At 46.2% G+C, this 12,263-nt stretch overlaps 1 protein-coding gene across 1 annotated transcript in view; it reads left to right on the plus strand.

Moving 5' to 3' along the window:
* The window catches only part of lnx1 (ligand of numb-protein X 1), a 28,426-nt gene that overhangs the window by 9,035 nt on the left and 7,128 nt on the right, over positions 1-12,263 (plus strand). Inside the window, exons 2-5 of the mRNA XM_061078488.1 lie at positions 6,876-7,123; positions 9,312-9,470; positions 11,497-11,705; positions 11,838-12,251. Of these exons, the coding sequence (XP_060934471.1) occupies positions 6,876-7,123; positions 9,312-9,470; positions 11,497-11,705; positions 11,838-12,251 (1,030 nt within the window). The remainder of the gene's footprint in view (positions 1-6,875; positions 7,124-9,311; positions 9,471-11,496; positions 11,706-11,837; positions 12,252-12,263) is intronic.

The raw sequence follows: 12,263 nt of genomic DNA on the forward strand, positions 1-12,263 counted from the left end.
TCTCAGTCTGAGGCAGAGCACCTCTCCGTGACCTCTCCGGCCCACGTAGCCGCTCCGAGTGTGGGGAGGGCTTCACTAATTAGACTTTTGTTTGGATTAAATATTAATCCGTGCTCTGTGGTGAGGCAGCTCCCCCCCCCCCGTCTTATTGTAGCTGGCAGGCGAGAAATACAGGAACGTCCAGGCTGAATGTGGCTGAGAGATCAAAATCGACAGCCTACTTCCCTACCCTCATCAACAACCCGCCCAGCTCTGGAAGGAGATAATATTTAAATCAGCTTAATTATTTGATTATGCGATTTACACCACGGAGCACATTCGGCTGCTCCATCGTGGGAGTATTTATATGCACAGTACACAGAGTCAACAAGAAACAACAGTGTGAAACAGTCAGCACCGCAGGCTTAATGAAGCGTGAAAGGAAACATGGGGCAAGGACACAGGTAGAGGACACGCCGATGTGTTTACAAACAATCAGACCGATGTATACATTTAATACATTACACTTTCCATAGAACAAATGGCATGAAACATGTTCTACATACATAATTGCATGTGTGAACGAGGCATGTGTAAATACACATTCACATGAACCCCGATGAATTATGCATTTATTCATTTATTCATGAGAGAAGTGAGCAGCAGGTCAATGTGTTCACTTGAGCAGAGCCGTCCTCTCAGATGTGTTTCTGTTCGAGCCCAAATACGGCAGCACAAGCCAGGAGAACAGGTGCCAGCATCCAGAGAGGCTTTAAAGATGGGCCTGAGCACTGCAGGTTGTTTTTTATCAGTCAGTTTACTAAGCTTGGATATATTGTATTTTGCTAATCAGCCCCTTTTTCTTAGACAATTCTTATTTTGGGGAAAGGGCTTTTGTCATCTTGGTGCCTCTGGCTGCCTCAGACTGCTGAGGGTTTTTGAAGTGACATGTTAAACATGGAATATTTACTACCTCCTCCCGTCTGCAGCGGGCTAATCTGCAGGAGGGGTTCCGTTTGAGCGGCCTGCAGAGCAACGAGCCAGTGGGGTGTAACTGACAGCAGAGAGGAGAGCAGTGTGGAGTTAATCTCTCACGTGAGCGATGCCCTACTGAGTGCCAGGGCTTTGGGTTGGGCCGCGGTTCAGGCTGTAGTACCATGGCTATGGAGGTAGAGAAATCGGGACACTGCCAAGGGCTGGTGTGGCATAAAGTGAGAAATATAGGCTAAAGGGTGCCAAGAGCAATGTGGGACAGCAGCCTCGTGGGGATTCTCTATGATCATGTAGTGTAGTGTACAGGGATTTACAGTCAGAGTGGTCTGCACTTCAGTGAGAGGATAGTACACATAGTATTTCACAGCAGGACGGAGAGCTGCCACAGTTGAGGTGGACATATGTAAGGTGCATTAGTAAGCTGAGATCCAGCTCAGCCAGAGCGCAGTGATTAAATCTTCTGGAGTATCTCCTGTGCTCCTCTTTGTTGACAGACGTAGTGTGAGATTCCTCTCTTGGATGAAACCGAACACTGAAACAATAAATGCTGCATAAATGCTTCCTGCCTGATCATGGGGTCAGGACTCAACTGATGATTGTACATATTGATTGGCCGAAAAAGTCATGACTCAGTGTTGGGGCTCTTTGTAACGGGCTGACTCGGCTGAGACTGTGGTGGCTGGGAAGCCTGGTTTCCCGTGACGCACGGACGCAGGAGGAACGCCAAACCTGCCGAGCCTGCCGCTGCCGGTGGAGCACAAAGGAAAGTTCAGACACAAAGAAAGGATTTGTGTGTTGTGAGTCTCCAGCACACATTCGCTTTTGGTTTGTGTTTGCATCGGGGTTTTTTTTCCAAAAGGCTGTAAGAAGTCACACCCAACTAAGCCTGGCCTCTTACTTCAATTTAGCAGATCTGTCTTTGCAAACAAGCTTAGCCGAAATTTGCTCTCAGGACCGACGGAGAGTGTCTCCTCCAGCTCCTCATGGGATTACACCGCACAGCAGGGGCACACAATCAACACACCAGCACATCCCTTGATTCACACTCCTCTAGTTCATCATTAACTGGATTACTCTGTGTGTCTTTAGGTCGCTCACTCCCCTCTCTCTGTCTTGCCCTCTCTCTATATGTGATGTACAGTACATGTGACCTAAGTAAATGGAATTGAAAATGGCATGTACACAGTCTTGTGAATATCTCAGAGAGCTTTACATTACAGTCGCATTCACCTATACACTGCTTATATACACACTACATTCATACACTGCCGACACAGCCGTCAGAGGGTATATTGAGGTTTGGAATACAGAATGGAGTAGCGAGGAATCAAACCACACACCTTGTGGTTAGATGATCCTCTCTACCTCCTGAGCCACAGCGCTAAGTGTTTGACAAAGTAATAATTGATCCATTAATCTAATCAAGGAGTAAATTCACTCCTTAATCAAGGTAAATCAAATTATTGCACGCCGCACCAGCAGTTGTTTGGCTGCATTGTGTTTGTGCAGGTCTACATTCCCCAGAGTGCTGTGTTTGGTTGTAGTTTCCCCCGGCTCAGTCTGGTGTAGAGCAAGTTACACCTTAATGGGACTTAGCTAAAGGCTATTCTGGACAGACAATCTTCTCTCATGAGCTCCATCCTGGTATCAGCTGGATTAGATGATGAGTAAAGCGGGGGAAGATTGTTTTTCTTGCATTATTCGAGAGACGTGGGAAATTTGTTAGAGGTGGGAATATATGAAAAAGGTCTTCTCAGATGAAGACGGAGTTGGGATGAGGATATTTTGTGCGTAAACTAACAGATGATTTATATAAGTCATTGAATATTGCACAAACTGTGTCTGTGCTTTCCCATGTTCATTGCTGCTCGGAGAATAAACTCTCTCACACACCTCTCACTTTTGAGATCCTCTCACATTCTATTTTCACACGAGGAAACCTCCCACATGTCACACACACTTTCTAAACATTAGTCTGTGAGAAAGAGAACCTGGCGGCTACCAGCAGGTAAACTGTGAAGACACTTTCCTATGCGCCTCAGGTTCTAACATGTCAGGGTTTCTGGTGTATTCTTGTGAAAATCTGAAGATTGTCTGCCAGAGTCTGAACTCAGAATCTACTGTGTGGTTTCAAATGAATGCGGCAGTATAGGAGATTGAATTTTATTTGTGTAGTGCTAAATCACAACATTCATTATCTTAAGGCACTTTACATAGTAAGGTCAAGACTTTACAAAATTACAAAGCAAACTAAAAGTTTCCACAAAAAACAAGAAGCGCAGACAGTGGAAAGTAAAAGATCTCTTGACTCAAGCTGTGGATCATGCAGAGGTCAGCCAGCTGCACCCCACAGAGACACTTCAGATTCCAAGCCAGTTGCACGATTTCAGTGTGCAACACGTCCGCAGCACGTGAATATCTGCACCCAGACGGAGCACAGGTTCTGGATCTGACCGTCTGACCTGGAATTGGAGGTAATTTGGACTGTGTGCAGAGTGTGGCCCAACACAATGCTGGTGGCAGTCAGGGAGCGGAGAGAGTATTTGGGTTAGTAAGGATAATCCACTCACCCCTAAAGAGGATGGAGAATCTCACAGGCTTTGATGAGTCGTGAGCTGGTGTTTATTTCACATCGCAAGAACAAGGCTGTTTGTGTCACAACCAGGGTGGTTCCGCACGACCACCGTGTCACTTAGAGCTCCATGGGTATATCGGAATTGAGCTGGAGAGAAAGTGCAGGAGAGGAGGAGGACGAAGAGGAGGACATGGAGGAGGGAGGAGCGCTAAGCATGTTTTGGTGTCTTTGCTCCTTATCGCGCCACAGATCCCGGGGTTTAGAGAGATGATGTGATAACCGAGGCTGTGCTGACCAAGACAAGGATACTGCAGCGCTAATGAGCATCCTCTAAGCTCAGTGATCATCCCCTGAGAAAAAAAACGATGCTTCGATGCTTATGCAAAGGACAGCTTTGCATAAGCACTCAAACGTCCATCTTTGCACACAAAAATAATGTGAGAGAGGGAGGATGAAAATAAGAAGGGAAAGTGAGCAGACGTGGAAGTCTATGCGAGCGCTTCACCTCTGCTGCAAGTGCAGACTTAATTGGCTCGCTTACCTCGGCTCTCAAAGCTCCAAGACCACCCTGGTGAGAAAGACAAGGGGTTTCTGTCATGCTTGCCTGCTTGTAACCTCAGCCAGCACACACTATGCCCTTAAACATTAAAAGTCTAAGCAGCTGAAATATGTCTTTAAGGCATCTCCTATTCCCCTCACAGGAAGGAGATTTTAATTGCAGGGAGACAAACCTTCTAATAAACCAGTAACACAATAAACAATGGCCGTGCTGCTGCTGCTGCATCACAGACTCTGTGCTGCAATGGCCTTTATGTTTTTGTACGACTTATAGGTGGGACAGCTCCAAATATTAATTTTTTAAATTTTTTAAAATCATTTTCACTCAGAGAAATAAAGACTGTAAGACCCTGCACAGTCAGAGAGCAACTCTGACTCAAATTATTTGAGCAGTGTGCATTAATTAATACCTGGAAACCAAAACTGTTGGGTGGTCTGTAAGATTTATTTAACTAACTGACTGTGGTTTCTCATTTTCCACCAACGTCGGTGAAACAGGGGAATGTTGTCTTAACGTTTCAATTCCATGTAGTCAGTAGACCAGTAGTGCCGTCTGAGAACCTATCAAAGGTGTGTGTGTGTGTGTGTGTAGTTTTTGAGGACCATTTTTTTGACCTTATGAAGTGAGGACCATTTGGCCCTTCTGAGGGTTTAGGCTTGGTCTTAAAGTTTTAATAGTTAGTTATTAGTTTTATTAAAGCATTAAGTAGTGATGATTAAGGTTAGGGTAAGGGGCTGGGGAATGCATTATGCCATATGTGCTCAGTTTTGTTCCCTGTTTAGGACCCTTTCTTGCATAAACACCTACCTTCCTAGGACCAGTAGACCTTAATAGGACCAAAGCTCCGTCTTAATGAGGTAAAACACAACATGGCGGAGCTCCTGGTTAAGGTCAGGCTTAAGATGTGAATAGTGGTTAGGTTAGGGTTAGGGTTGACCATTAATGGTAAAGGTTAGGAATACGTTTTGCTTGTGCTCACCACAATCAATGGAAGTGAATGCAAAGTTCTGATAGAGACAGCTTAGCAAACTTGTGTGTATGCACATGTATCTGTTTGGGGTGTCACTATCCTTCCCCCCTCATAGTCTCTGCAGCCACTTGAAGACAGTTGTGTGGGCACCAGCCTTCATGCTGCATTCAGCTCCAATTCCTCTAATTGATGCTGAGTGACACGAGGAAAGATTCGGCCCCTTCCACGCTGCAGCGCTGCCCTCGCCTCTGCTGATGATTGAAATATTGCTCTATTCAACCACTTCACTCAGTTAAGTGGTGTGTTGGTGCACGGACATGCTTGATAGCATTCAATTTGCTAACTGAATCGATGGACAATAATAACTCAGAAGGGGCACTGCCCACACACAGGTACATACAGGCACATGCACTGTATCGCAGTGTTATGTTACAGAGCTCACAGTGGGATCAATGGGCTCTTCAGCCTCGGGTCAAGCTGAACCTAAAGGAGAGCATGACTTGTGAGATTTAAAGCCTAGTTCAGGATGAAAGGAATTCTCCCTGTGAAATATATGGACAGAATGTAGGACCCACCAGGACAGCTCTGTTTTTGAAGAGGCTCCTTCTTGTGATGTGATGATGTGTGAAGCTCACTGACTCTCACCAGCTTGTAATCTTGTTTCTTTTGTGGCTCGGCAATCATGGCCAGCGTTTATATAAGAGTCAGTGGTACCCAGCCCATCGTACAGCACAGGAGAAAGGATGCTGCTCCCTCTTGTTTTTCTGGGCTACTGTTGAAGCAGAGCCTGGGTTTGATCCAGCTCATTAAAACCCAGTTAATGTTTGTGCTGATGGGCCCGCAGAGACAGCCGGAGAGACAAGCCAGTGTTATTCCTGCCTCTGACGAAGCGTCAGCTCAAAGCCTTTATGGCTTACAGATGGAGGGAAAAAATTCCCCAACAGTACAATACCCTCCTCTTTAGGGATATCTTTAATTCACAAAGAAACATTCCGAATTTAATATTGTCAGTATGAAAAGCCTTTTATGGTACGGGAGAGAGAGAGAGAGAAAGAGAGAGAGACCTTGTCAATGTGCTGTGGTGATGTTGACAGCGAGAAGACACCTGCAACTTGGGAATTTGTTTCAGACGATCTCAGTTTTATATTCAAATGTTGTGTCAGTTTCCAGCCCTCTCAGCCCTGTAATGAGTGTTTTCTTACATTTGTGTTCAATCATCCGTCGCAGATGCTCACAGGCAGTGCCACAGAGAACAGCCATCCTAAACGTGATCCAGATATTGTTTTTTACGAAGAAGGTGCTCAAGCAACAGAAACTGCCACTTTTTCTTTTTGAGAGTAAACATGACATTCATGGTACGTTCTCTGCGAGCTACTGTGTGGGAAATATAACACCGCACACATTTGTTGTTGCGGCTGCTTGGTGCTGTGGAGAGGTTCTGTGTGAGTGTTAAGGTCAGATAAGCAGCCTTTGTGTGGAGGCCGTCTCACAGTAGAAGACAGAGGTCGGCGTGAAGAAAGCCTCAGGCTGGAGGAGAGGCTGAAATCTGCACACATTATTTCTCAAGAACACGACCTTTCTTTCCATATGAACATGAAATTGTTGACTTTCACTCTACTGCGATGAGCGGTGCTTTTTTTTTGTTTTTTCTGCTGCTTCGACATGTAGTTCATTACAGGATGTCAGCATGCTATGTCACATCATCAAAGTCACCATTTCATCAACATGTCGGGTATTAATTGCACCATGCCTACTGTGTAATATGAGTTTGAGAGTGACCTTCTGACCTCTGTGTGCAGGTGTAAAGGGGCCTCTCACTATGGGCTCTCCGCCGACAGGAAGCGCCGCTCGCAGGAGGGCGAATGCACCGACAGCACATCGGAGCTCACCATCGCCACGCTGCCCAACGATGGCCCCACCTCCGCCGCTGTGGCCCTCCTGTCTGATGACCCGGGTCTGGTTAACCCCGCCTTCGACCCCAGCATGGAGGAGAACAGCCAGTCAGGCAGCACGACCAGCCTGGCCGCCCGCAGCAGCTCCAAGAAGAGTGAGTGTGAGTGGGCGAATGGATGTTTGTACTTGTGTGTGTGTGTGTGTGTGGTCATGTTCGGTCTTGCATGATGTAACCCTGAAGTTGTCTGTCGAGTGAGAGAGAGAGAGGGAGACAGCTAGAGGGAGTGTGTGTTAAGCCAGAATGACAGATTGAAAATCAATAGAGAGTGGAGAGCCTTCTAGTCACAGTTACATAGTCTCCCGGTCAAAACCTGATACAAGTGATCTATGTCCAAACATACATTTACGCCCGCAGACTCTCGACATACAGCCCAGCCACTCGTTCACCCTCCAACACAGTCTTTGTTTTCCCCTAATGATCTCTGATAGAAATCCTATCAGCCAATTAGCTCTACTGCCTTGTTTTTTTCCACCAATCCATAAAGTCTCTCTGTGGAAAACAGAAGAGAAGCAGAGAGAGAGAAAGTCACGGAGAGGGCAGGGACATTATGTACTCAAGAAAAATAAAAAAAGGATGGAGAGGTGTGTTAATGGGAGAGACCGAGGGGAGGCTTGCAGCTTTCCCTCGATCTCTCCCACCTGTGAAACCAGGAAACGGTCACGGGTGTTCTACGCTGGCCCTCCATCGCTGCCCCCCCGTCCTAACATGAGCAGTGGGGACACCGAATGACGCTGCACCAGCACTTTAGGCCTCGGCCGGCCGTGTGCCCACCACCACCACCACCACGAGCACCACTACTGCTGAACAAGCTGTCAGCTCCAGAAGCGGCTGGGGCTTTTAAAGAGTAATGTGGCTGTCAGGAGCCCTTGCATCTCCCCGAGCCCACAAAGAGAGAGGGGGGGGGGTTCTGCAGAGGCTCGCTGCCCTGTGCTCAGTGCAGCAGGGCCACGGCTGCTGCCTCTCCACTGCAGCCTCCTGTTGCCCGGCTGTCTGTTTCTGAGAAATGCAAAGTACCAGACGAGAGTCTCTCTGGGAGGGTCTTTTTTAGACATGGTCATTAGAGTCCACGTCTTGTTACATCACTGCTGTGGTTATGCAACCATGTAACTATACTCAGCAAAGATTGGATTTGTTAATTAAACAGCCACTGGTTGAAAACAGCTCCACTATCCGCAAAGAGGATGCTCTATTCGGTCTTGTTGAGTGTTGCTCAACAAATAAACCTCTGAATAAAAGGCTGAGTCGAGGCCAAAAACTCCTCCTTCGTTTCAGTGAGACCAGTGCGATGACACATCAGATCCTGCTACGACGGGCTCCAGGAAAAGACACAAAAGGACTTTCTGACCAAAAGAGCAGGCTCAGCTTTTAACGTGTGGTGCCTTCTTTAAAAAGGTTACTTTACATACAGTTCAATTTCATTAGCTCTTTCTTTAGGAATATAATCGCTTCTTCTTCTAATTCTTCTGTGATCGGTTTATTGGCAGGTGGCAACCAAAGTCCAGTTGCATCACTGCCATCTACAAAAACAACACAGCTTTTTTTATCAGTCACATTTATTCAGGCTAATGATTCATGTTCCTTTGCATCGAAGAATTGCTCGTGGAGGTATACGTGTTATCATTATCGGCTCAAGCTACCCTGTGACCCTTAAAGGACAAGCATCATAGATACTGTATGGATGTATGGATGGATGTATGTATGGATGGATGTATGGATGGATGGATTGGTACTTTGTATTGACTAATATGCGGAGTATGTAGGTATGAGGAATTAATGTCACTTAGTTATAGCCAACTCAGAACATCCTTGATATTTACTTACTACAAGTTCTATTATTCACAGCCTATGTGGGTGCGTTGCTATTATATCGCACCACCAACTGCCAATCAGGAGAATATCATTAAGCTGGCAGAATATAAAGAAACAAAAGGCCCACTTGTAAAAACAGTGCTTCATATCATCATTACATCAACAGACAGATGAAAACTGACCAAAGTTGTAAAATCATAAGAATAAAAAAAAAACTACAACGTTTTTGCATCAAGTAAACCTTAAAACTCATGGTTATATTATTCAGACGGGATCATACAGGTGTTTAATCTTCTTACCTGAACAGATCTTATGAGGTTTTTCCATTCAGTTGTGTTTTTCAGTCTTAATGGTCTTCAAAGCCTGAACAGTCATTGGCTGTGAGGAGGCAGATCCAGACATGTCCGGGCATGTTGAGGCTGATGTAATCTATAAAGTGCCTTTTTCTCTCTCTCCCATGTCTCCATTGCAGTCAGAAATTTTGACCGATCTTCTGTGAGGAGCCGCTCCTTCAGGAGGTTGAACCGGGCGTTCAGTGTCCTGCGGAGGACCAAGAGTGGCAACGCAGTGAGCAATGAGACGTCTGAGGAGAGAGACAATGCCAGGAATTCCACTGGAATTCCACAGGAAGGTATGGATCGAGCTCTACACATCTGTTCTCTTACTTTTTGTGATGTTTCTTGATTTGGTGATGTCACTGCTGAGCCTGCACTTTTACAGTTTTAGAAGAGGATACAAGAGAGAGACACAGAGAGAGAGAGAGAGAGAGAGAGAGAGAGAGAGTGCTGAACGTGCGTGCATGCTTCTAAATGTGTGTATGTGCAATGTTACCTTGGCCGAACAAGGACGGTGACACAGCTGGGAGCCCACAGCGTAACAGTAGCATATGTTTCTTTAATAATTCAGTGGCAGATTGCGTAAGTCCACTGGTGCATCACAAGAGACGGATCAGGAGGGAGAGTGGTAGCCTCAGGCACTCTGGACAGGGCGGGTCACTGGAGATGACTGATGACATCCTCCACCCCTCGATTTTCTCCTCTCCATTCTCTCTACAATCTCTTCTTCTCCACCTCATCCTCTCGTCTATCTCCTCCCCTTCTCCCTCCAGTCGGGGTCAACAGGTGTGCACCAGGTTGATGGAGTAGTCCACGGAGGGAGCCGTGTTCTTGACATGTTAGATCCATAAGATGTTTTGTGGAAGAGACAATGTGCTCCAGAGATATTTAATGTTATATTCACAGCAGGGCCCTCATGGTATGGTAAAGTAGAGTCGGGAATACAGCCAAGTATCCAAGAGCTTAATGTTGGAAGTACAAGTGCAGCATGATGAGAAGAGGAGAAGGAATGTAGGAAGACACCAAGATAGGCAGAGAGGACGGAGAGTGAGGTATAGTCTGATCAGCTGCAATATTAAATGGTTTTCAATGTGTGGACTGATCCATACAGGAAAAAATGGAGGGAACAGCAGATAGATAAAAAATTTTTGAGGAAAAAAATAAAGGCAGGGTAATGTCCTCGTGGACGAAGGAGGGTGGACAATAAAGAGAAATGACAGGATGAGACAGAGGTTGAAAGGGTGTGGGACGGAGAGATGGAGGGGTTACATAATAGCTGCAGATCTCTGTGGTAATGTGCTCTCCACCCTTGGAGCAATCTGCTGCGATAAAGACTAAATATTGACTTTGGAATGGAGAAACTGCAGCGTGAGTAGAAACGACGACTGAGGCTACGGAGTGAGAGACCTGGGGGGAGAGAGCCCACTGAGGAAGAGGGAAAGGGAGAGATATCTCATAACCAAAGAAAAAGAAATGCAATAAAAACCTCTTCTCTATAATTCATTGGCAAGGGCTGTTGGCCAAAACAGTCAGAAAGATCCCCGCCCACTTCCACATAGGCCAGTCCAGGATGTGTCATTCCAGTGGTAAGCGGAATTCACCACTGAGCGTGACGGGGGAGCGTGCACAAGAGAAAGTGATAGAACTGGCAGAGAAGTAAACGGTTCTCAGAAACGTGAGATATAAAATAAGGGCCGTATGCTTGGAGAAAAATGTTCTAATTAAATCCTGTATTGATTGTAGAAGCAAAATCTGGTCTATTGATTGCGTTGAGTTTAAAGAATTAGCTGCAAATGCCAATTACATTTTTTTTTTATATCATGCTGTGACAGCAATTAAAAACCTAGGATAGATATATTTTTAACAAGAAAAACTAGAAAACACATTTTTATTTAACTTTGATGCAGTGCACTGGTTGAACTATGAAACAAAAGCTTGTGTGTCTTATTGCTTTTCTTGCATCCCCATCCAAGTAATAACTTTGGAAATGTGAAATTGCGGGTTTTCCCAAGCATGCTTGATACAGATGTATATGACTAATCACTAAAACATCAACCGGTATAATCAGCCAAGTAAATGTTCCCTTTTGGCTTGTACAAGTTTGTTTAACTAACCTGAGGGAGTAGGGACAGCTGGTTTCAGCGCTGATCCTCTCCAACACAATCTCTCTCCCTCTATGTGTCTCTCTCTCACTCTGCAGCACTCACTTCATCTCCTTTCATCTCCTGTTTTACTTGGCTGTTCTTCAAATGTAGTTTTTCTTGTCATTATGCGGTGACATAATGATCAGCTTCTTCCTTTCTCCCTTATCTTCTTGTTTAGTGCTGGCTCTTCCTCAGCTCCATCACCTGATCCCGGATGGAGAACTTACCAGTATTAAGATTACACGGATGGATCCCTCAGATCCGCTGGCCATCAGCACCGTCGGCGGCAATGAGACCCCCTTGGTTCGCGTCCTCATCCAGGATATCTACAGAGAAGGTGTCATTGCACGGGACGGACGTTTGCTACCCGGGGACATGATCCTGAAGGTATCACTACACGCTAATAAATAAACAAACAAACACCAATAACAACACAACCTCCTTGGCAGATGTAATTACAGTTGTATCCCATGTCAATAAGAAAGAATCATTGTGGTCATTTATTCCCTCCTCTCTCAGGTAAATGGCATCGACATCAGCAATGTACCCCACTGCTACGCCGTGGCGACCCTCAAACAGCCTTGCCAACTCCTCCGCCTCACCGTGCTCCGAGAGCAGCGCCATCGCTACCGCTCACACTCACACAGCCACCTGCATGGGCACGGCCACGATGGCGCGGGGGGTCACCCATCTCACGGAATACCCCAGAGGGATGACGGCATCCATGTGGTCCTGAATAAAAGCACTCCAGAGGAGCAGCTGGGCATTAAGCTAGTGAGGCGGCCAGAGGAGCACGGAGTCTTCATCTTTCACCTGCTGGAGGGCGGCCTGGCAGCTCGGGACGGACAGTTGTGTGTCGGTGACCGCGTGCTGGCCATCAACGGGCACGATCTGCGTTATGGAGCACCAGAACACGCTGCTCTGCTTATCCAGGTCAGTCGCCAG

The sequence above is a fragment of the Limanda limanda genome, chromosome 9, assembly GCF_963576545.1.
Source record: "Limanda limanda chromosome 9, fLimLim1.1, whole genome shotgun sequence".
Taxonomy (NCBI): Eukaryota; Metazoa; Chordata; class Actinopteri; order Pleuronectiformes; family Pleuronectidae; genus Limanda; species Limanda limanda.